The 26,305-nt window shown below is 38.7% G+C and overlaps 1 protein-coding gene across 2 annotated transcripts; it reads left to right on the top strand.

Annotated features, from left to right (window-relative positions):
* Positions 1-1,380: 1,380 nt before the first annotated feature.
* them4 (thioesterase superfamily member 4) lies at positions 1,381-25,065 on the top strand. 2 transcript variants are annotated; one of them, XR_007179044.1, is made up of 8 exons: positions 1,381-1,845; positions 4,161-4,353; positions 5,123-5,285; positions 5,396-5,506; positions 5,632-5,756; positions 17,368-17,528; positions 20,823-21,122; positions 24,232-25,065. XR_007179044.1 is itself a non-coding variant. In XM_048153056.1 (6 exons), the coding sequence occupies exons 1-6, from the start codon at positions 1,711-1,713 to the stop codon at positions 8,863-8,865; spliced, it is 777 nt and encodes a 258-aa protein (XP_048009013.1). In that variant the 5' UTR covers positions 1,382-1,710; the 3' UTR covers positions 8,866-9,379. The 2 variants fall into 2 exon arrangements, 1 of the variants encoding a protein (XP_048009013.1); XM_048153056.1 differs by lacking the exons at positions 17,368-17,528; positions 20,823-21,122; positions 24,232-25,065 and adding an exon at positions 8,816-9,379 and having other exon boundaries at positions 1,382-1,845.
* Positions 25,066-26,305: the final 1,240 nt, after the last annotated feature.

The following is a 26,305-nucleotide window of genomic DNA, read 5'->3' as shown; positions in this document are numbered from 1 at the left end:
ATTCATTACAAACAGATTTCCAGGCATTTCTTTTTTTTTCACAGCTGATGTATTTTGCTTGCTTTAAAATAAATGTCTCTTTTATATTGGAGTCTTTTTTTCTGCCATTGTTTTCCTTGGATTTGCTTCTCAGTTCCATGCAATTTTAAGCTTTTCTTGGTTCATTCCATGTTTTCTAGGCAACCACTCTCATGCTAATTCAGATTTGCGCAGTTGGTTTTAAATTAATCGGGTTTATTTTAATTCAAGACTCCATAGTCCTGGTTTTAGTAATCTGTACTTAATCTGTGTTTCAGAAAGCCATTTTTTAAACCACGATTAACCATTCTGGATTAAGGCCTATCCTGGCTTAATGTAAACCCTGTCCGGGAAACCGCCCCTAAATCTTAAAACGTCATGATTTTACATCAGTTTAAACACACCTGTCCAGCTCAGCACTCCTGTCAGCAATCGCTTCATCTTTCTGTTAAAAAAAAAAAGAAATCTGTTAAGCATAAGCATAAAAGTCCACATGTACATCTGAGGGTCTGTAGATATATAAAACATACATGACATTTTTAAACATTTAATTAATTATAGGCTACATAAAAGTTTTCTCACCAAGGCTGCATTCATTTGATCAAAGATACAAAAAACTGTAATATTTTGAAATAATATAACAAATTTAAAAATAACTGCTTTCTATTTTAAAATGTAATTTATTCCTGTGATGGCAAAGCTGAATTTTCAGCATCATTACTCCAGTCTTCAGTCACGTGATCCTTCAGAAATCATTCTGATGTGATAATTTGATGCTCAAGAAACATTTCTTGTATTTATGTGCTGTTTAATATTTTTGTGGAAAATTCTTCGATGAACAGAAAGTTCAAAACAGAACAGCATTTATTAAAAACATTATAAATGTATAGTTTTATACACCTTGCTGAATAAAAGTATTAATATTAGGCGACTGACCCCAAACCTTTGAACAGTAGTATATGTTAATCGTTTTATAATGTAGTAATTTCAGTTAATGTTATTTAAGTTATTATTATTAATAATCTTTATTTTTTCTGGGGGACCCTAATGTTATAAAAGACAAACCGCATTTCTGTACCCTTATTCTGTCCCTCTCTCTCTGCACAAATTTGTTTGTTGAACGCCGCGCCTCTCGACCAAACATTGTGCATCAGCTGCAGGTAAACAACTGCTAAATGTAAAATTACACAAAAGTAGATTCCAGCAGTGAGAAAGTACGGGAACCACGGGTTGTTGTGGCAACAGACACACACAGGATGTTGTAAAGACTTCATCCCACCAATCAGACGTAAGAATTACTGTCACGTGGCTGTTATGACATGCGTTTTCACTCCGCGTGCTTGAAACGGCCAATCATCGATGACGACCGTGAATCTGAATGTCACACTGTTCACCGGCTGATCTTGTGTTTCCACCTTAAAGTTGGCTGTCGTTTTTAAACAATGTTCTGTCGTTAACTAACTGATTAAGACTTTCTTTAGTTTTCCAGTTTATTGCTTCAAAGGGACTACGCGGCTAACGCTTGTGTTGAAATCTGGGCGGTGGAAATGCCTTCAGTTGATTACATCATTTACAACGAAGTCATATTCATTTGTTGTAGCAATTAGATATCGAGGCTGTTATCCTGTCTAGAAGAATAAGACATCTTCTGTATTTGTTTTGGAGTGACAGCCACTACATTCCTCTGAAAACATGTTAGGACAGATAGCGAGAAGACTTGGTCAGCTCCACGGCCAGCAGCAGATCTGTAATGGACTGAACGGAGTCCGCTTTAAAGAGACACACCTGCACCTGCACTCCTCATTCAAGACCGTCAGGCCGATCTCGGTAACGATTTCATGTTCCCATTTGTTTTGAACTGCTGATAAATTCATATTCCTTCTGTAGTCATGTTAAAAGATTAGTTCACTTGTGAAATGAAAATTTCCTGATCATTTACTCACCCCCATGTCATCCAAGATGTTCATGTCTTTCTTCAGTCGAAAAGAAATTAAGGTTTTTAATGAAAACATTCCAGGATTATTCTCCATATAGTGGACTTCAATGGAGCCCAAACGGTTGAATTACAAAATTACAGTTTCAGTGCAGCTTGAAAGGGCTTTAAACGATACCAGACGAGGAATAAGGGTTTTATCTAGAGAAACCATCACTCATTTTCTAAATTCTTTTTAAATTTTATACGTTTTAACCATAAATGTTCATCTTGAACTAGCTCTCTTCTTCTTCTCTATTTGAATTCTGGCAGTGTAGACACTGCTAAGTGTATTACTGCCCTCCACAGGTCAAAGTTTGAACTAATTGTTATATACTTGCACTAGCATATTGTATATGACAATTTAGTTCAAACTTTGACCTGTGGAGGGCAGTAATACACTTAGCAGTGTCTACACTGCCGGAATTCAAATAGAGAAGAAGAAGAGAGCTAGTTCAAGATGAGCATTTATGGTTAAAACGTATATATTTTTAAAATATTTTTTTAGAAAATGAGCAATGGTTTCTCTAGATAAGACCCTCATTTCTCATCTGGGATCTTGTAGAACGCTTTGAAGCTACAATGAAACTGTAATTTTGACCTTCAATCGTTTGGAGTCCATTGAAGTCCACTATATGGAGAAAAATCCTGGAATGTTTTAATCAAAAACCTTAATTTCTTTTCGACTGAAGAAAGAAAGACATGAACCTCTTGGATGACATGGGGGTGAGTAAATTATCAGGAAATTTTAATTTAAAGTAAACTAATCCTTTAATGAGCAGGTCTTGTGTGTAGTGTTTGGTGTGCTGCCATCAATGGATGACTACATTTGTGTCACATAGGCAAAATTTAGTCATATTGTCCATAAGAGCAATCTTACCTGGCTAACGTACCTCTCCGGTGTTATTTTAGTATTATTTATATGTACATTTAGTTTTTATTATTTTTAATTAACTTATTTTTATGTTTTCAGTTTATTTTAATTTTAGTTTTAGTAATTTATTTACATGCTTTTGTCGTTTTATTAATTTTGTAATTTTATTTTCATTTTAACTTTATTTTTAATTCAGTTTTAGTCATTTTAGTTTTTTATTTGAAGAATAAATAAATATTGTTTTATTTTTATACATATTTTAGTTAGTTGACAACACTTATAATTTTTAGTAAAACTTTACAATAAGGTTTCATTTGTTAACAGCATTTATTAATCTTAGTCAATGATAATTTCAGCATTTACTCGTGCATTATTAAAATCTAAAGTTGTATTTGTTAACACTTGTTAGTTAATGCACTGCAAACTAACATGAAGAAACAATAAATTAGATTTTTACTAACGTTAACAAAGATTATTTAAAAATATATTGCTCATTGGTTCATGTTAGCTAATGCATTAACTAATGTTAACAAATGCAACCTTATTGTAAAGAGTTACCAAACTTTGATTAAATATCAGATTTTATCAGATTTCAATTAAATTTGTCTTATAATATATATGTGACACTGGACCACTAAACCAGTCATAAGGGTCAATTTTCTGAAATTGAGATTTATACATCATCTGTAAGCTAAATAAATGAACTTTCCATTGATGTATGGTTTGTAAGGAAAGGACAATATTTGGCCGAGATACAACTATTTGAAAATCTGGAATCTGAGGGTGTAAAAAAAATCAAAATATTGAGAAAATCACTTTTAAAGTTGTCCAAATGAAGTCCTTAGCAATGCATATCCACTCACAAAAATACATTTTTGATATATTTATGGTAGGAAATTTACAAAATATCTTCATTGATCATGATCTTTACTGAATATCATAATTATTTTTGGCATAAAAGAAAAATCAATCATTTTGACCCATACATTGTATTGTTGGCTATTGCTACAATTATACCTGTGCGACTTATGACTGGTTTTGTTGTCCAGGGATACATATTTATTTTATTTCAGCTTTTTCAGTTAGCAAAAACTATTTTTAATAGTTTTAGTTAATATAATGAACTGCTCTAAACTAAAAGAATATTTGTGTTTCACTATTTTATTTTTTTCCTATTATATTTTATTTTTCTTTCAAGATAATTAATTAATAGTTTTAGTTCAAGTAGCAACATTGCTCTGATTTAAAAGAATAGTACATTATTGAAAACTAACTTTAATGTCACTCTTTGTCCAGACGATTCCGCTGTGGCCGTTCTCTTCTCGTCCGCGGGACTTCAGCCAGCCCAACTCATCATGGAGTCCAGAGATGCGCAAGGCTTACGATCATTATATTGCGCTCTGTGACACTGACAATGAAAATGGCGAGAAAACAAAGGGGCCTTGGAGGAGGTTGCCCAGCTACAACCGATCCATTAAATATGCTACTGGTAATGTATTTGCATAGTTACTTCTAGTGTGTGTTCACACTTGGCAGGTTTAGTTTGATTAAAGTGAACTCTGGTGTGATTTCTCTATTAGTGCGGTTCATTTGATTAAGTGTGAAGACTGCCATCCGAACCCTGGTGCACACCAAACAAGTGGACCAAGACCCCTGAAAAGACGGGTCTCGGTCCAGTTACAAACGAACTCTGGTGCGGCTTATTGAAATATGAATGCAAAATGGACCAAAGATATATAAATGAACCAGAACCATGACATGAGGTCAAGATGCAACCCTAAAAAGGACAGAATTCTCAAGCAAACCTGTTATTTTTCATCATAGTCATGATTTTACCCATCACAGTTCGGTACAGGCTGTGTCTCCTCACAGCAGATCTTACTTTGTGTGTGTGACGGCGGGATTCCTGCCACTGTTTGACCCCTTTACACATTTTATAAACTCTTCACAAGTTGTCCCATATCCACGCACATTTAGCCCAGCACCAGCACACAGCATTGTTTTGGATGTTCTACAAGTTGCGTCACAAAAGTAACGTCATAAAATCCATTTTTTGTTGTATATCTTTAGGTTTGTATTTAAAAATGAATACTAAGCGAACCAGGACTACATATATAATTTTTTGGTCCGGACCAAGACAAAAGAACAAAGAGAACTGAACTACAAGTGTGAACACACCCCTAGTCACTGTAATCAGTCAAATAAAATGACATGATATTGAGTGTAAAAGCAAATGTCACATTGTTTCTGTCTGGTAGGTGGCATCCACCTCAGCAAATTCATCCAGGCCGAAAATCGACTTTTCACAAGAAGTGTTAAAGAGCAAGGCGCAACTTTTGAATATGTGGTGTTTGTCAATAAGGAGGAGAAGAGCTGCGTTTGTGTGTTTCAGTCAGGACGTTTACTAGAGGGTGCACCTGGGTAAGGAGGTGCACTATTCTACGATTATTGCCTAAAATTGATTGCCACCCTTTTATTTGTGAAGAATGAGAGAACAGGAAATGATGTTACACCTTTTTCCTGTGTGTCAGGCATGTCCACGGTGGAGCCATAGCCACCATGATTGACACGGTGACAGGTACTCTTGCTGGTTACCTGTCAGGACCCATTATGACTGCCAATCTCAACATAGACTACCGCAAGTGAGTTAATGTTTCAGTACTTCAGTCTTTAAGTTGTAGTTGTACCCTTATTTTTTCCAGTTTACAGTGGCTTTAGGGATTGATTATCTGTGATTTCACCAGTTGAACTCTGTTCTCCTGTACAGTCCAATGCCTCTGGGTAGTGTGGTTTTAATCCACAGCGCTCTGGATCGAATAGAGAGGAGGAAAACATTCATCACTTGCAAAGTGACCAGCACTGATGAGTCCAAACTCTACACTGAGGCCACAGGTAGAGTGCACAAATTTCTGCATTTTATGTCTGTAAGATAACAAGCTGATTTCAATGATGCATATCCACACAAGCAGTGTGCATATGATGGGCTGTGTGTAGAGTAGTCTTCCTTGCCTTTGTAAAAGTGTGGTTTTAGCACTTACTGGCATGAAGAACAAATATAGACACAGACAGGCATAAAGATCGATTTAAGACTCAAACTCTTCTCAATACAAAAATATACATACAAGCAGGAATGCAATTTTTCCTGAATATCCACACAATTGCAAATGTGACATTGATTTTATACAACAGTTCAAACAAAAAAAATAATATTAAGTGATATACATTTTTGTCAGTATTGTTGTCTATTTTGCATTGAAGTAATAGTTCCAACGAAAGCCACAACAGAACTTGCAAGACACAGCTGTGTTTTGTTAATAAACAAATCTGCGGCTTTGAACAAATTGGGAGAGTCAATGATTCAATGAATCCATTCATAAATATAGCCACTTGCTTTGTTAATGAATGAATGAATGAATAAATGAATTCATGTATTCATTGTCTCACTGTTTTAGATCCATGCATTAGATCTTAATATAATAAACATGTTGCCATCTGTGGCATTAATGTCAAAGGTGCCATCGATTTGAAAATTGAATTTACCTCGGCATAGTTGAATAACAAGAGTTCAGTACATGGAAATGACATACAGTGAGTCTCAAACTCCACTGTTTCCTTCTTATATAAATCTCATTTGTTTAAAAGACCTCCAAAGAACAGGCGAATCTCAACATAACACCGACTGTTACGTAACAGTTGGGATAATTAATATGTACGACCCCAATATTTGGGGGCATTACACAAGGGCAGCCAGTATTAACATCTGGATGTGCACAGCTGAATCATCAGACTAGGTAAGCAAGCAAGGACAACAGCGAAAAATGGCAGATGGAGCGATAATAACTGACATGATCCATGATAACATGATATTTTTAGTGATATTTGTCAATTGTATTTCTAAATGTTTCGTTAGCATGTTACTAATAAACTGTTACCATCGTTTTTTACTGTATTCACTGAGACAAGAGCCGTCGTTATTTTCATTAATAAACACTTGCAGTCTGTATAATTCATAAACACAACTTCATTCTTTATAAATCTCTCAAACAGTGTAGCATTAGCCTTTAGCCACGGAGCACTATCAAACTCATTCAGAATCAAATGTAAACATCCAAATAAATACAATACTCACATAATCCGATGTATGCATGCAGTATGCATGACGAACACTTTGTAAAGATCCATTTTGAGGGTTATATTAGCTGTGTGAACTTTGTTTATGCAGTGATAGAGTCGAGAGCTTGGGAGGGGGCGGAGAGCACGAGCAATTAAAGGGGCCACAGCCTGAATCGGCGCATTTCTAATTTTGCCTCAAAATAGGCAGTTAAAAAAATTAATTTAAAAAAATCTATGGGGTATTTTGAGCTGCAACTTCACAGACACATTCAGGGGACACCTTAGACTTATATTACATCTTGTAAAAAACGTTCGATGGCACCTTCAAATAATCAAACAACAAAAGAGAAGAGGGAATCACTCTCTGCTCTGAATAACTATTGTAACTTTAATAATAATCAATCTATTTGTAATTAATGCACTAAAGTCTATGCAATGATTTTTACATTTTATTAACATTCTGTTAAATAGAAAAAATGTAAAGCACTGCTAATTAAATTAGCTTCTGTCTCTATAACAAATGCTCTACTTCTTGTTATTTGCAGCTTTGATCATATTTTTAATAACAAAGATAAAATAACAAAAATAACTGTACTGTGATTATTAATTTATTAATTATTATTATTATTATTATTAATAAAAGAATTGGAGGAAAAGATACATCGAGAATCATTTTATAATTGAATTGTTTTCACTGAATCATAATCGAATCATGAGGCAAGTGAAGATTCATACCTCTAATTTCTATTGTGTTGGGGGTCAATTTGACCCCTGTATTTTTGTAATTAGCTGTACATACACAATTATAAAACATGTTTTTTTGGGGGGGGTCATGACTAGTTGTAGCATTTGCACATTGAGGTACAGATAACTACAAATTAGTACAAATGTTAGATAAGGCTATCTAACATTATTTGTACTTGGTGTAAGTAGTGTATATTGCTGTTCTTCCTCTGCCATTTTGTTATGTCTGGTTCTCTTTGTGAGGAAGATATGGGTTTCTCAAACTACTTTTCAGTGCTCTAACAGTCTAGTAATTGAGATCCAAAAAATAACAACCAAAAACTTTCTTTGACTGTGAAAATCAGCTGGATAAAGCAACAGTGGGTCAATTTGAACCCAACACTAAAGTAAAAAAAATAAATAAAAAAAAGTAAATTTGGGTCACACTTTATTTTAAGGTGTCTTTGTTACACTGTAATTATACATTTAAGCACTGAGTAATATTGAATAACTACATATACTTACTATAGATTTAGGATTAGGTTTTGGTTTGGTTTAGGGTTAGTTGCATGTAATTATGCATAATTTATAGTTATTATAATAGTAACTACATGTAACATATGTAACAATGACACTGTAAAATAAAGTGTTACTAAAATTTGTACAACCTTTTCGAAAAGCATACATGTGTCAAAACTTTGCATGCACATTCACACCCTAAATGACAAATATTCTCAAAGTTTAAAGAAGAAATAAATACTTTAAATAATGTATCAAGCAGTCTGAAAATAAAAGTTCTTTCTCATCTTCTTGCTCTTGAAATGTTTAAATCGCTTAAATGTTAAAAGTCACCATGAATCAAAATTGACAATTCTTATTTTTTTTATGGAATATTGCAGTATTAATTATAAATGATGTATCCATCTTTAATCAAAGTTACTTCCCTTCCATGCTTGCAATGACTTCTCTGATGATGTGTTTACTGGCGTGAGGGCGGGGCAACCTGGCCCTGGGACATCAGGCAGTCCTTTTTGTCAAGCCCTGCAAACTTACAGTATGTGCTATCTCTGTTTTTTCTCACATTCTCTTTTTTCCTCCTCTTTCTTGCCTCACAGCTCTATTTGTTTCAATAAGTGTGGGCCATTTATTTGGATCTCGAAACTGACATCAGCCCGGAATCCGGAGCCATGTACAGTTTGTGTGTGCATATCTGTATGCACATGAGTGAGATTGCAGGTGTGTGTCTGAGGTGGAATGTGTGCGTAATGAACAACTGATTAAGTTGATGTTTTACTTCAGCATTCTGAATGAGGTATTCAGAAGTGTATGCATGTAACCGTTACAATATGGCTACCTCATTTTTTTTATTGTTAAAAATTGAATATTATTAAGCATTTTTTATTGATATGGTATTTAAAGTTTTGTTGCATAACAAAAGTTTTGTTACTAACTTTTTAATCATCTTAGTGACAATTCGGTTTGTTAGTTTTGTAAGTATTATAAAATGAAAAACTCTGTAATATATATTTTAGCAGTGTTATATTGAATGTTGTTAAAGAGAATTGACGTTTTGTTATAAATGGAAACGTGTGCATTTAAATGATCTTACTGTTATTGCTAAGGAATAAAAATGTATTCCTAACTGCCTTTATTAATCTCATTAAAGTAATCAAAAACTGTCTGGTTGTGTTTTGAAATGTTCTTTTATTATTCTGAAAATTGACTAAATTGAAACAACCCTCTTTGGATCATTTGAGGTTCCAATCACAGCTGCCAAAAGAATGTCTGTAAGTGGACCAAGAAAGGGATCTCTGGGACTGGAGTGGCCTTGACACCAGCCATGGACCGAGGCATCTTTGGATGCTGACTTTGAGCTATGACAATTACCTTGGCAGTGACCTGGACCGAAAGGCCTTGGGTTCATAGACTTGGATTAGGTCCATGACAAACCTCTGGGCACTGACAGGAACATTACTGGGCAAGAAGCTCTGCAACCAGTGCAGCCTAAGAAAGGGAGCTCTGAAACTGAGCCATTTTTAGATACTGGCTGTGCTGGCAGCTCTAAAAGGCAGAGAAAGTATACTGGGGACCAAGCCATCAATCAATTAGCGTGGAAATAGAATCTGAAATTGTTATAAATTAAAAAAATTATTGACCTTATTATTGTTGCTAGGGAAGTAATAGCATGCCTTCGTTATAAAAAAAATTATAATAATAATCAGTTATTGTAGAATTCATATAATTTGGAGAAGAAAAAAACCAATGAAAATGTTGGAAAGTGTTTAAGTTAGAATAGTTTGCCCAAGGGTGAGTATTAAATGATGCTGTGAAAGCAGACTAGAGAGTAGATGAGTTTACCTGTTTGTTGTGATGACATTTTTCTGTTGCAGACAACTATAGTTTTAGTGGCAGTCATTTGGCTGGGCACCTGTTGTCAAAGAAAGTTGGCTGCCTTTCATCAGACATGGCGGAGATGAAACATCTCTTGCAAAACCTCCAACCAGCAAAACTTCCTACTGCTGCTGTGGCTTCCACTGAGGATGCTCACTCACATTCATCTAATGAAGAGCCTACCTTTTCACCTAATACTCCTCATAGCCCCCACCTTGACGCTATGTCTACAGGTGCTTCCAACATACATTTCCAGGATAATCTTCCCACTGAAGTTTGTGGGACAAGCAAGTGGGATCTACGGTGTCTGGTCGTTCTCGTGAGCACTCACTTCATTCATCGTGGACTGTTCTACCCCCGGTGGTTGACTCATTGGAAGTGTTTTGGATGGCAGTGGACCATCTTGGTCATGATGAATGCTCTACACATCCTGTTCAGTCAAGTGTGTTTTTCCGCAGACCTTCACCTATGGATTCCTATGCTATGCATGCATGTAAGGTCTTCATAACAGAATTTTCGAGTGCCCTCAAAGGACCAGGTATGGCCCAAAGGCGTTCCAAGACTGCTTACACTCTGGCTTCAATGGCAGAAGCTGAGTCTATTGGAGTGCGGAGTGTACCTTAAGTCGAACAGCCTGTTGCTGGACTGGTGGTGTCATCAGACAAAGCACTGCAGGGGAACACCCAATGCCCTAGTGTTCAGTGTGGCCACACAGATTCTGAAGAAAGTTAGTCAGCTGCCTACATCACTCATGCTGACAACACTGTTTGCCAACTAATTTTGGCTGCTTCCAACTCTTTGGAGTCTGTAGAGGTGGATCCCTCTGTCCCACGGTTTTTGCAAACAGCCTTACTGGCTATGGAGCATGTGACATGCACGAGAACTGGGCTCTCTCATAGCAACGCTTTTGACTGCTCGCCAACAGGTATGGCTTGCTCAGGCCAGATTGCTGGAGGATTGTAAAAAGACCTTGAAGGATCTGTGACCACTAAGCAGCTAACACAGGTGCAGCACACTCCACATTTTAGAATGCCATCAGCACCTACTCATCACCATTACACACCTGTGCAACCACGTTTTCGCCATGTGCCCTCTAATATAGTTTCAGGGCTCAGAGATTTCTGGGTTCTGACAATGCCAGATGAGTCACCCCCATGGTAGTCCAGCCCCCCACCTTTCTCCAGGGTGTCCTGTCAGCATCCCTTCACAAATTCAAAAGGCCGAAACTTCAAGGCCTGAGACACTAGAGCCGGTGGTCGGACGTTTTACGACACATCATCTGAGTTACTGGGAGAGGACAATATCAAATCCTTGGGTCTTGGTGACATTGAGCAACAGTTATTCTCTGTACTCAACATATTTGCTGGTTCCAAAGTGAGACGGGGGGTTTCATCCAATTTTAGAATTGAGGAGACTCAACAGGTTCGTAAAGCTTTGTGTTGGAACCTTCTTCATATTTGTCTGCTGACCTGTAACCACCTGTGACAGATGACCGGACCCAACATGGATTACGCAGCAAGATTTTTTATCCTTTTTCAGAAGAGTTTTTCCATCTTGCCATCACCTGCCCTTATGACGACAAAACCCTGAAGTCACTTTTCTGGATCGGTTTGAATTACCATCACCCCGTGGACCTCTGAGACACCACTGGACTGAGCTGGAGAGAAGCTATTATCTGTTGTCTATTATCCAAATGCTGAGGTGTCTAGTCCGTTAGCTGATCTGATATTCAGGTTTTTAACAGGTTAGGGTTTGGTTTAGAGTTATATGCATTACTAGATTTAGATGCATTAGGTAAGATGCATTATTATTACTACAATTTACTATTATTGTAACTATAGTAAGTACATGTAACATGTAACAACAATCACTGTAAAATAAAGTGTTATCAAACTTTTGATGTGATAAAGTATTAGTAATGTTGAAATTAACATTAACTAAGCTTAATAAATGATATAGAGATATTGTTTATTGTAATTTTATGTAGTTATGTAAGTTAATGTTAACCTTATTGTAAAGTGTTGCCCATAAACGTTACCCTAATGTTCTACAGTCACCACTCGGAATATTAGAGTCATAAAAGTTCACAAACCATATAAAATCTACTCTGAAATCTACTTAAATTTATAATTTGATTGGCCCTGTGACCCTATAGAGGACAAGTGGTTTGGAGAATGACTGGGAGATTAAATTGTTAATCTTAGTTATTTTATTTAACTGAACTGGAACTTAGGTGCACATTTAAATATTTTAAATTATGGATTCTCAGGCAGTTTTAAGTTTATGAACCCAATAATTTTTATTTAAACAAAAACAATCTGAAAAACTTAATAGACAGAAGAATCAAAACCATGGACTCACCAACAAATCCAGTTACATAAAGAAATACCATTCAAAGAGAGGTAGAACATTACTGTTACGGTGCTGTATGCAATAGAGATGAGGCATCAACGGAAATCCACAATGATGGGTATTTTAATGAAGAAACACAGCGCCGAAGCATATACACACAATACAACATTAAGAACGGACAAGGAGTGAAGGGAGTGAGTCCAATATAAAGGGAGTGCTAACGAGGAAGTCCAAGTGATGATGATCGGTGATGATGGGGAGATGACGAGGGAAGTGAGTGCAAGTGTGTAAAACAGGAGGATCATGGGAAATGGAGTTCAGGAAGACAAGGGATCTGTGACATTACCCCCCCTCACACCGTAGATGTAACAACGGGGAGGGGGGGTGGGCGCCCTGGAGACCTCATGCTGGTGCAGGGAGAGGAGTGGACTGGAGTGGAGGTCTCCAGGGCGGGTCCATGAACCATGGCAGGTCAGGGGCCTTGGCAGGCCACGGCGGGTCAGGAGACGTGGGCCGCCATGGCGGGTCAGGTGCAGCGGGCGGCCACGGCGGGTCAGGTGCAGCGGGCGACCATGGTGGAGCCAGCTTGGGGGCAGACGACACCCTGGGGACGACCAACGGAGATTCAGCTGGAGACCCAGATGTAACTGAAGAGCCGACGAGCCCACGCGCAGCCGATGGTCCTGGAGACCGAGGAGGAGCCATGGTGACGAGCGTCCGAGGAGGAGGCGGACGTCCAGAGGGCAGAGGCTGAGCCGGTGGGACCGAGGATGTAGGCGGAGCTGGAGGGAAGGAGGAGCCAGACGGAGCCGTAGGTGCAGGCAGGTGGACGACTGACCAAGGCGGAGCCGGAAAGACGAGGGAGCCCGGTGAAGCCGTATGGCCGATGGTGTCCGGTGGAGCCGAGGGAGGAAAGAGCCAGGGTGACACCGAAGCGCCGACGGGCTGAGGTGGAGCAGGGGGCGTGGAGGCTGGAAGTGGAGGCAGGAGATCCTCTTGAGTGGATGGAGCGGAGGACCTGAAGATGCTCGACATCCCCACCTGGCATGTGGGAGATGTCGAGCAGCTGAAGGGCAGAGGTGATGGTGGGGCTGAGGAACTGGCTGAGAAGCTGGGTGATGGAGGAGGCGGGAGAGGGAGGCTGGGTGGGCAGACGGGGAACTCAGGAGGCATAGGAGAACTGGAGAACACGGGAGAATGGTCCTCAGGGAGCTCAGGAGATTCATTAAAAACAGGGAAATCAGGGGAATGGGAAATCACCTCTCCGGAGAAATCAATTAAATCAGCCAAAAAAATGTCTTTCAGTTCCTCAGCATATTTGCCAGTGTCAGTCATTGTTTCCATCGTGGTGGTGTTGTGGGCGGAGCTTTCCTCCCAGACCTCGAGCTCCACAAGCACTCCCACGACGTCAGATGATGTTACCGGCTCGCGCACCTGGTCAGAACCTTGCTGTGAGGTTGGCTCCGGGGCGATGGTACTGTCCGATCCTTTCCTCGGTCCAGGCTCATCCATGGCGGCAGGCTTGCCTCCTCGGTCTGCGGTGGGCACGTGAAACATCTCCGTTGTGACGTTCGTTGACTCTTTCGATAAACAGAGTGCTTGTAAATTTACGCAGTGTATTTTTTCTTTTCTTTATGGTGTCCATGGCCATGTGTTGAGCAACATACATTGGGGTTTATGAAGTTAATTTATTAATATTTCTTGATTTACTTAAGTAATATCAATATGACGTCCTATATTTGTAACCAATAGTGCTTTTATGAAGGATGTTATGGATAACACTACAGTAAGTAATGTAAATGTGCATGTAAATTAAACTGAATTGAAGGGGTGGTGGTCACTTTTTTAACTTTAGTTAGTGTGTAATGTTGTTAGAGCATAAACAACATCTGTTAGGATGCTCAAAGTTCAATGCAAAGGGAGATAGTTTCTTTTAAAGGGGGGGTCTAATGCTATTTCTTGCATTCTGACTTATTTACACTGTTAAAGAGTTGGATTCTCATGTTAAACATGGCCAAAGTTTCAAAACACAAGTTGGACATATAACGGAGTGTCAAAAATACTTTTATTATGTAATTAATAAAGGGTATTAATAAATACCCTTTATTATGTAATAAAAGGCGAAATTCCTTGTACGGGCACTTCTTCTGGAAGAGCACGCACACATCAACTAGAGCGTGAGAGCAAGAGCATGCCCATCAATACGCTTCGTTCGGCTTTGCGCTAGTCACTTTGTTTTTAGACCACAAAATCAACAATGTCACCAAAGAAGTGTGTTTTTGGTTTTGAGGGAAAGATAACCTTGCTTCCCGAAGAACCCGGAGTTAAGTGGAGCTGAGAGTTTTGTGCTCACGCATTACATTGATGCGCTCTCGATGTTTTTCATTTAAAATTACTATAGAAACCGGCTTAAATTAACTATCAAAATAAGGATAAACTTGTGTCTGAAAGTTGCAATAAATTTTTGTATTTGTTAAAATGAATGGAGAATATCTCATTTTTTTCCGTGGCTGCTCGAGCCCTCAGGATCGGCGCTTATGGTTTCATAAACAAGGCCCAATTCTACACTGGATTTACAGATCGTTTGAAAATTAAAGATGGAACGGTCACAGCGATAATGAGGAGTCGGAACCGCAGGTGAGTAAAACTGCTTCAAATGTCTGTTTTGTTGGCAATAGGCGCCTAAGTGCATAATGGAAATAACACGAACGTAGTGAATTCATAAATTCATTATTCATCATTCACTATACGCTATATTCATTATAGTGATTCAAAAGTTATGCGATGGTGTATTGTGTGTGTTTAAATACAGTTTTTTAGCTTGCAGATGATTGCTACACAAAAGCTGTGCGTGCCCATCACTCTTTTGCTCCACTCACACGGCACGCCTCCAGGAGCTCGGCTGTTTTCGGAAAGACTCGGTACAGCATATGTGTGTGTATATATATATATATATTATAAAACTAAAGACTTTTCGGAGATATGAAGGATGCACTACTACTCTACTCTAGGGACTACAATGAGCTTCTTCGTGACATCACTAACCCTAAAACTTACATAAACCCTGCCCCCTAGAACACGCAACAAAGGGGGTGAGGCCATGTTATTGCAATACAGTATGCAATAGCATGTCATAAAAGCAAGATGACAAAATAAGTTATAACCGTAATTAAACTAAACTAAACCTGTTCTATCTTCATTCAGCATATATTCTCTGGCTCTGTAGGCATTTCCCACACAAGCGATTTATTGATTATCATGACAGAATAATCAGTGCTAATCAATGACTTTAAGATATAGTTATCTCCACATCAGCTACATAAATTCATCAACTAACCGTTCAGAAACGCCCTCTTCTTGGGAGCAGCAGCTCATTTGCATTTAAAGGGACACACAGAAAAACAGAGCATTTTTGCTCACCCTCAAAAAGTGACACATTTAACATGCTATAAAATTTAACTGTGGGGTATTTTGAGCTAAAACTTAACATTCACACTCTTGGGACATCAGAGACTTATTTTACATCTTGTAAAAGTTGCATTATATGACCCCTTTAAAAATGGTAATTCCAACTGGACATTCAAGGTAAATTATAATAAAATACAGACAGTTCTTACCTGCTTGGGTGTTCTTCTGCTCCCATTGTTCTGTTCTTCTCATTTTCCTTTCTCTCACTTTCTGGAAATTTAATTCTGTCATCCTTTCGAATGAGAATCTCAGTGATCTTACTAATGAGCTACTATCCCTTGCCTCAGCATTCATATTTTCTTGAAAAACACATTCTTCTTCTACCTGAGTTTTCTCTGTTCTTCTCACATGAACAGATTCTTCTCTGATCATGACTCACATGATCAACAGACCGTCCATACTGCCGTGATGAATACGATCCTCAACTGGACTCGACCACAACGCATCCCTGAAGTATCAGCAGAGATCGAGTCAACTAGATCATCCATTGTGAAGGCCTCATCGACACGACAGCCAGTAGCACAGTTCCTCAACAGACCGTCCATACCGGCGTGATGAATACGATCCTCAACTGGATGGAACTGAAATAAATACTTTGATTGTTGCGATCCTATCAGATTTATGATAGCAACCTGATTGTAACAAAGCACTGTTCGCCAGAGGAGAACTGGCCCCCCGACTAAGCCTGGTTTCTACCAAGGTTGTTTTTTTTTTCTCCATTTTAACACCTATTTGCCACTTGTTTGCCACCTGATGTCACCTGATGGAGTTTGGGTTCCTTGCCGCTGTCGCCTTTGGCTTGCTTAGTTGGGGACACTCGACATTTGATATTCAATAGTATTCTTGACATTTATTCAACAGTGCTTCTGATCTGCCTGCATTGACACTATTATTTAAGAGCTGCTGTGCAGCCAAATTATGTACCAGCTATCAATGTAAAGCTGCTTTGACACAATCTGCATTGTAAAAAGCGCTATATAAATAAAGGTGACTTGACTTGACTTGACGAGATATACTTTGCTTTATGTTTTTTTCTATTACACATTTAAATGTCTCTCGCACTGTTTTACTTGCTCTTGTTTTGTCTCTTTCTCTGTGTTGTCCTCTGTCCTCCTTTTCTTCCTCCAGTTTTTGCTTTTCTTTTCTGATCTTTGTCGAAGGCTTTAGGTAAATCTCATTATTGTAATACTGGTCATCATTCTGTTTGATGATTTCATTAATCTTCTGTAGAAGCTTTGTGATGTGAGCTGGATTCATTTCACGTATACTGTTTATTGCATGATATTTATCTCTGCAGTGTCTGACTAGTTCCTGAAATTTTGTACTAAGCATAAAGACCATCCATTCTTTGTTCTCTCCCAATGAACAGAACAAGGGTGAACTTAAAAGCTTGTGGTCCAAAGTACTTCTGAATATGCTTCACAAGATTCCTCTCCTCCTCTTTCATGTTTTCTAGGTTGATGATCAGCAGGAACACATGAGGACCAGGATGACAAAGAGAAACACTCTTCATCATTTCATTCTGCAGCTCTGTAACTCAATAACTACTATTTCTTACTCTCACACAGGTAATACCTTGAAAGGTACATAAAGTTTATGGTTCAACAGCATGGGAAGGTAAGTCCAATACACATAACAAAATGGGCTTTGAAAAGAGAAAATCATTTTGTACACATATTGCGATATTCAAAATATGTCTTGCTGCACTGTCATGTAAACATGCTTACATCTTTGCAAAGAAAAAATCTGTTTATGCTGAATTTATCATTTTTTAATTACAACATTACCTTTTTAAACCATACGACAAATGTGCATTTTTACATGTATACAAAATATTGCATAAGAGATGTGTTTTCTTTCTTTTTTCTTTTCTTTTTTTACTGAATTAGTCAGATTTTGGTAAATCTGTTACAGGAAACACTGCAGTACACATGCAGGTGAAGGTTAAAGAATTGCCGTTTATGTGATACAAACTTATTAAAATAAGATTTAAAAAATCATGTATAAATATATTCAAACATATTACATACTGTATGCATAAAATGTAGCTCACCTGGATATGTTGGTGGTGTTTTGTTGTATACCAGTATTCAGCAGTCTCCATGTTCAACTTCTGAACATACAACAAATGTTCCATGATTAAGCAATAAGAGTACTGTAGCTGTTAGGTGTTTTATGCAAAGCCAGTTGTTCACTTTCCAGTAGTGGCTGTGTTATGTGTGTTGTGTAATGTTGGCAAAATTCATTGTAAGGATGTTTGCATGTGACTTGATGACTTAACCAGATTCCGGTTCATTGCTATTAACCACAATGTTTCTTTTGTTCTGTAGCTGCTTTATAAGATGAGTGTGTCACTGCTTGGTTAACAAGTATTACTGTTTTTAAGTCATTGATACATAAATTAAAATGACAGGTGTAAACAATGAAATCAAGATAAATCATGTCACAGTTTCACTGTTTATGTGATAAAGCAACCAGAAACAAAGAAACAAATTCTTATACTTAGCAAATGTGCTTTAAATGAGCACCCAGTTTTGAGTAAGCATCTATCAACTTCACATCTTGATTTGTCAATTTTATTTTACTCTTCTTTGCAAGAAATCTTTTACAAAGATTACTTATCTTCTCACAAACCTGCCATTTTAACAGGGGCTTGAAGACTTTTTATAGCAAATGTATGTATCAATTACATGAATTTTCTTAGGAAAAAAGGAGAAGTTAGTATTTAATTGGTTAAACATTCTTGTTCTACAACTCTGGTTTGAGCTGGTATGTGCACCTCCTGTGGTTGAATGCCCACAAGTTGCTAAGAAACACAAAGAAATGACTGTTTCTGATCCACATACCAAAACAACTTGTAAAGTTAAATGTGTGCTAAATGTAGGGTACCATACTCAGTTTTAGATTTTTTCGTTTGGCATTTATTTGTAAATAAATGTCTGGTACAGATAAATTCAGAACTTAAATCAGATTAAACTCTGTGTGCAGCAGAACTAACATAATTTCTCTTTCAAAATAGAGACAGGATGTGGCACTTGTGATCTTGTACAATTTGTACCTAGCAGTGCAGCATTCATTCACAGTCCCAGCCATCAGTGTATCCAATGTGGAATTTCTGTTGTTGCTGAATATGATTATAATGAGTTTTCAACTTTTGCAATACTGTTCAGGAAATCTTCTATTTGAGTCATATTCATCCATTCCACATTTTGACATAAGTGACCTGATTTGGCTTTTACTCAGGGGTGTAGGAACCATTATAATTGGGTGAACATGCACCCATTGCTTTTAGAAATGGCTTAATTTGCCCTAATCTTCCTAAAAATGTATTTAACACTGCATGGTATTGTGATGAGAGGCTGATGAGACTGAAATGTGCAGTCTTTGTACTTACCTGGCTACTTGTGTTATGTGTTTCTGGTGTTTGCCCACAGTGTGACATATAAACACTGCTAGTTTGCATAGAACTTTTATTTGCACACTGGGTCATGCGTGTATACTTAACAAAGCAACTGTTCATTCATCCATTCATTTTCCAAACCACTTATCCTGTATAGGGTTTCAGAGATGCTTCCCCGACAGCAACATAGTGTCGGCCCAGATCTGGCCCACATCTGGTCCACGTGTAATCCACGTGGGCCCGATTTGGGCCAGACTATGTTGTTGTCTGGGTTATGTGTAGCAACTATTTATCTATATCATTTGTTTGTGTTTTTTTTTTTTCTTCTTCTTCCAATCAAGTACTTTAATGGCATGATTGTTTTAACAACATCATACAAAGCATCATACAACATTCCAATCAACCAATCAGATTTGAGGGACAAGTTTACAGTTTATGTCAAGTTTAGGCTTACAACCTGGGTTAGGTGCTTCAACATCAGTGTTATTCATCTATCATTTCTCTCTGATTTTAGGGATAACTTATGGGTTGGGTTAGGTTTAGGGGTAGGGATATGGTTAGGATTCAATTTTTGGACAGGAATATTGTTCCAGGACCAACAAAATATGTTAACACAGGAACACATCTAACTCAGGACATGCAAACCATCAGAGAATCTGTTACTACTTCTACATGTGTGCCCTCTAGAGGAATTTAAGTGTAGTGTCAGTTAAGTATTTAAAGGATTAGTTCACTTCAAAATTAACATTTCCTGATAATTTACTCACCCCCATGTCATCCAAGACGTTCATGTCTTTCTTTCTTCAGTCGAAAAGAAATTAAGGTTTTTAAGGAAATCATTCCAGGATTTTTCTCCATATAGTGGACTTCAGTGGAGTACATCTGTTTGAAGGTCCAAATTGCAGTTTCAGTGCAGCTTCAAAGGCTTTTTGTTGTTGTTGTTGTTTTTTATTTTTTAGAAAATGACAGATGTTTTCACTAGATAAGACCCTTATTCCTCATCTGGGATTATGTAGAGCCCTTTGAAGCTGCACTGAATCTGCAATTTGGACCTTCAAACCATTGTACCCCACTGAAGTCCTCTATATGGAGAAAAATCCTGGAATGTTTTCCTTAAAAACCTTTATTTCTTTTCTGAAGAAAGAAGGACATGAACACCTTGGATGACGGGGGTGAGTAAATTATCAGGAAATTTTAATTCAGAAGTGAACAAATCCTTTAAGTCTCCAATGCCCCCAAACATATTGCCCAAAACATCACACCACCATAGATGAGCCAGTCAGTGGTTATGCTTACTTGCACAAAACAAGGTTTTTGCTGGGTTTTTTCTTCTCTGTTTATATTATATTAATTACCTGTTTCTTCAACTTACCTGCTTCTGGGTGGGCTGCACTTTTCTCATGGGAGCATGTGGATTCAAACAGATGGACGATAAAACATGTTTTCAGCAGATTATTAACAATACTATTTTTTCAGTCAGTTCATGCATATTATTTGTGGTTATTTACCAGGGCAGGCCCAGGGAAACTGAAGACAAGGAGATATAGTACTAGGATGACCTCAGGCACCTGCTCGAAGACTCGAAGATTGAGCCCCTTTAGCCGCAGTGAAAGGAACATCTGTGGCAGGAGTAACAGCAGTCTTCTTTGCACCAGCTCTGGCTTGGTCCATGACACAAACCTTTTTTGGAACATTTGACATTCCAATCACAGCTGAATGTCTTGGAATCGGATGGACCGCAAAGGGATCTCTGGGACCAAAGTGGCCTTGGCACCAGCTCTGGATTGAGGCAACTTCAGGCGCCAGATTTGGTGAGAGCTTTGAAAGTTAACTTTGTGGACCACTTGGGTCCAAGCCATCTGCCATGACAGAAACATTTGAGGTAGCTGTAAACAGGAATGCCTTAGGGGAACATGTTATTCCAAAGTCATAATGAATCAAAATGACACTGTGTTTGTTTGTTGGCCAGAGGAGAACTGCCCCCCCGACTGAGCCTGCTTTATCCCAAGTTTTTTTTTTCTCCATTCTCTCACCTGATGGAGTTTGGCTTCCTTGTCCCTGTCGCCTCTGGCTTGCTTAGTTGAGGGCACTTAATATTCAACAATTTTATTGATCTGACTGTACTGTCACTATTGAATAAGAACTGAACTGAGCTGAGCTGGACAATAACATAATTTTTTGCAGAACTGCTTTATAGATTAAATGAACTTATTTAATAATTGATGATCTTTACAGCAGAACTGAATCAACACTGAACTGACTTCAGTTTAACAACAGCCAAAATGCATCATTTTCCTGTTATCACTGTTAATCTGCTTTGAAACAATCTTATATAAAGTGCTATATAAATAAAGGTGACATGACTAAAGTATCTAACCAGGTGTTTATTACTGTTTTGTATCTTTGTTTCTTTTTAGTATGATTTACATTTACTTTGCTTTATTGAAATCTTACCTTTTCACAGGCCAGCTTTGGAGGAGTTGTTTGCATTGATCATATGTAGGTCATCTGTGTTGGGATAGTCTCTGCACACCAATGCAAACTAGGACTGGGACAATAAATCAGTTAGTTATACAATGATTCTGGATCAATTCTTATATTTTCTGAATGTATCGCGATTTTCCCCCTGATTCTGATCTTAGAGGAATGTTGGGGGCTCTGGAGGCAGATGAGGGGCTGGCGAAGGACAGGAAACAGGAGTAGACGATGGTGGGAGAGACCAGGGCAGTGATGATGGTGGGAAGGGCAGGGAGGAGATGAGAACAAAAGGAGCCAGGTTGAAACCTAGAGGAAAGCCAGGACGAATAACCACGGCAGAGTTGAGGGAAGGAGAAGCCATGGTGGAGACTTGGCAGGCGGATCCATGTGGACGAAAGTCTAAGAAGCTGATGGAGGCCTGGAAGTCTGTGGCACATGTAGAACGATGTCTGACCAAGGCAAAGTTGGAGGGATGAGGGAGCCCAGTGGAGCAGCAAGGAAGATGGCCCCAGGTGGAGCCGAGGGAAGGAGGAGCCAGGGGATCCCTTTGCCAAGGTGGAACTGGAGACTGGAAGACCCGAGGTAGATCCACGCAGCAAAGTGGAGACAATAGAGGGCGAGCCAAGGGATTAAAGGGAACCAGACAAGGCAGGTCCAGAGGACTGGCTTGCTTTGGTAGAGGAGGTGGGAGGCTAGGTGGGATCTTTGGAGGCACAGGAGACTTGGAACTGAGCGGGACCAGTGGGATGGGAGACTACAGGGATTATCCTCTTCCAAATCCTCATACTATTTAACAGTGTGGGTGGAACTTCATTATATTACCTTGTATTCCACGAGCGTACCCACTGGGATGGCCGATTTTGCTGGCTCACACACCAGGTCAGACTTTCTTGGGCTCGGGCTCCGAGGCGATGTGGAAAAATCCCCCCAAGGACCATCACTGGGCACAGGCATGTCTTGTGTAGTAAAAGAAACACAACAAGCGATCCGGGTAGAGGGTGAGGCACACGAGATCTAAAAATGTCCTCATGTGGCCCCTGAGTGTTTGCTCTTTTTGCTCTAAACACCAGTAGGTGGAGACAGGTGACTGTTAAAATTTTATGTCATTGAATTAATTCAATAGATTTGTTCAAAAATGCTGATTCATCCAGTAATGAAACAAATAAAGTCTTTATGAGTGAATCACTGAATCATTCATTCAAACCTATTTTTTAAATAATTAATTCAAATAATTTTTTTTTAAATAGACTGCAGCAATCAACTTTTTGTCATAATCCATTCTAAATGACATTATTTTGTTTAGTTGTCTATTCAGAATCGTGGGAGAATAATGATCTCTATTTTAAACAAAAATATGCAGAATTGTGCAGCTCTATATATATATATATATATATATATATATATATATATACATACTAAGATGGCTAAGATTCCAAGTGATGGGAAATGATGAAGATAATCTGCTAAAATCTGCTAGCTAGACATTGTAATTAAAAAAATTAAACGACTTCCCTCATAAATGCCTCTAAAGGCCCCTTCACCCAGCATGTCACCGATCACGTAACGGCAGGAACTGATGTCTTTTAAAAGAAAAATAATGACATATACATGAATTTATATATATACTGTGGCAAGCAGGATGGGAGCCATGAGAATGGGGCGAGGCCTGCGGCGCAAGTGTTAATGAGCGTCACCTGCGCGCCACACCAGTCTTGAGTTTCTCACAGAGGAGCTTCGGGAGCATAAACGGAGGAGCGACGACAGCGGCGGTGGTGGGCTGGAGTGAGTTGCTGGGGGATGGACTAACTTGCTGCCTATGTTTGTGGAGGGGCAGCTGGCATCCATGAGGGAGCAGAGGAGTAGCCACCATTTGCCTGAGGCCGGAGCCTGCTGCCATCCTCCATAATGGGGAGGAGCAGGGATTGGGGACTCCTGCCGGCTCCCCGAACCCAGAGGAGTCGTCGCCGTCCACCAGACGGTGGAGGAGTGTCGCGGAGGAGTTCACCCAGCTGGTTATTTTGGAGCTTCAGGAGCATAATAGGAGGAACGACGACAGTGAAGGATGAGAGAGGACCAGGCCTGGATTTACATTATGTTTTGTTTATGTGTGTGCTGCAGTCATCCATGAGGGGCTGCTGTTTTACTTTTGTTTTGTGATTGATTATTTTATCATGAAGGTTGTTGAACGTTCACCGGTTCCCACCTCCTTCTTCCCTGAACTACTGACCTTGCCATATACTTTGACAGTAGTGTCATGCAGGATGGCATGCTTTACATAATCTACAATTATTTTTTAAACAACATGTTTTTAATTATTGTATATTTTTAGTATGTTATTTTGTATATTATTAAGATCATGTTAATTGATGTACATTAAATGTTTTTTTGGATTATGGCAGTAAACTCACCCTCAGTTTTCATCTCTTTCCCATTATTCTCCAGCTACCTCTTCAGTGGCGACACAGAGTTCTCTTTGGGACTAACTGGAGTTTGGTAGACATTAGTGCTCCTGTCAGACACAGTGCGGATTGATCATAATCCAACATGGTATGGACTGGAGAATGGCTGGCATCAATGTTTCAGTTGGAAGAGGTGCGATGGACTGGAGTATGGGTGACATCGACACTCCGGTTGGATGCAGTGCAATGGACTGGAGTCAGGGTGGCAGAAGTCTGATGTCAGCAATCCAGACAGATGTGGCATGGACTGGATTCTGGACATCAACATTGCTCCAGTTTGATGCAGTGTTGACTAAAGGCAGGCCGGCAATGACATTCTAGATGGTTCTAATCATGGCACCTCTGTGCAACATTAAACAGTCTTTAATGCAGACTTTAAACAAAAAAAGTCACCATGGAGCCATATCACGGTCATCTAATTTATCATTAGGTACTTTGGCTGCAACAGAGCCTCTTCCTCATCCTAAAGGGGGTCTTCCTGCTGTATTTTGTACCAGCTCTCCAACAAGAGGTCCAATTCCATAACCTGACTTTTTCTTCTTCCTCTACAAAACCAACTGGATGTGAAATGGCTTCCACCAAATTGGTGTAAGATAAATAATGACCAGTGGCTCTCTAATGGCCAGTTCTCATGTGGGGCACAAAGCACCCATTGGTCCATTTTACTCTGTGGGTGGGGCTACTGCCTGAGCATTTATCTCAAAGTGCCTGTACTGCACTTTCAGAAAGAGCAGAGAAAGTGATTCCTGAAGTTTTATAAGAAAAAGACAAAGATTTATTCCCTCTGTGTTTGATGAATAAATACTTTTGTCGTTTATCTGTTCAGTTTTAAGATCATTAAGAGACAATAATAGACGAACAATCTAATATTTACACCTTGCACAGTGTAGTGTAAATGTAAGTGATGTAACCCACACAATTAAAGGGTTAGTTAACCCAAAAATGAAAATAATGTCATTTATTACTCACCCTCATGCCGTTCCACACCCGTAAGACCTTCGTTGATCTTCGGAACACAAATTAAGATATTTTAGTTGAAATCCGATGGCTAAGTGAGGCCTCCATAGCCAGCAATGACATTTCCTCTCTCAAGATCCATTAATGTACTAAAAACATATTTAAATCAGTTCATGTGAGTACAGTGGTTCAATACTAATATTATAAAGCAACGAGAATATTTTTGGTGCGCCAAAAAAAACAAAATAACGACTTATATAGTGATGGCCGATTTCAAAACACTGCTTCAGGAAGATTCGGAGCATTATGAATCAGCGTAGCGAATCATGATTTGGATCGCATGTCAAACCGCCAAACTGCTGAAATCACGTGACTTTGGCGCTCCGAACAGCTGATTCGACACACTGATTCATTATGCTCTGAAGCTTCATGAAGCAGTGTTTTGAAATCGGCCATCACTATATAAGTCGTTATTTTGTTTTTTTGGTGCACCAAAAATATTCTCGTCGCTTTATAATATTAATATTGAGTAATAAATGACATTATTTTCATTTTAGGGTGAACTAACCCTTTAACATCTATGCTGATTAAAAACACCAGACCTTCATTCAGTCTTTCAAGGGATCATGAAGAATCAAATAACATAAAAGCTCATTGTAGAAAATGCATTATGTTTCAGACCTCAAACAAATCCTTTCTGCAAAACTTCAAAAAGTGCATTTGATGAAACCAAAATGACTGTATGTCACACTGTTGTAAATATTTGCATCTGACCGCCTCCACAAACAGCGTTTCTGATTTCTGAAAGAGGGTTCTTCAAATGCTTTTAAATATTTCATTTACATTAATGTCGCTCTTTATCCAGAAGGTGTCGCTGTTTACGTTCTCAATTAAGCCGCGGGACTTTCAGTGGAGTTCATATGCTACAGAATACAGGGCTGTAGGCATTTTTGTAGGCCAAAACCTGGAAACGAGTTAGTACTGTGTTTTTGGTTAAATGTTTGCTGGTCTATGGTTAACACAAACTCAAGATATTTTCATCTTTTAATGTATGACATTAAATACATCAGTAATTCTCCACTGTGATTTTTTAAAGGTTT

The sequence above is a fragment of the Megalobrama amblycephala genome, linkage group LG13 (genome assembly GCF_018812025.1).
Source record: "Megalobrama amblycephala isolate DHTTF-2021 linkage group LG13, ASM1881202v1, whole genome shotgun sequence".
In the NCBI taxonomy this organism is placed as follows: Eukaryota; Metazoa; Chordata; class Actinopteri; order Cypriniformes; family Xenocyprididae; genus Megalobrama; species Megalobrama amblycephala.
Note: the sequence above shows the minus strand (reverse complement) of the source record. Positions and strands in the feature narration are given on the sequence as shown.

Coding starts and splice junctions, on each gene's coding strand:
- them4 (XM_048153056.1), top strand. CDS start 1,711: ATGTTAGGACAGATAGCGAGAAGACTTGGTCAGCTCCACGGCCAGCAG. Junction 5,286..5,395: donor TTACTAGAGGGTGCACCTGG/GTAAGGAGGTGC, acceptor CCTGTGTGTCAG/GCATGTCCACGGTGGAGCCA. Junction 5,507..5,631: donor CTCAACATAGACTACCGCAA/GTGAGTTAATGT, acceptor TCTCCTGTACAG/TCCAATGCCTCTGGGTAGTG.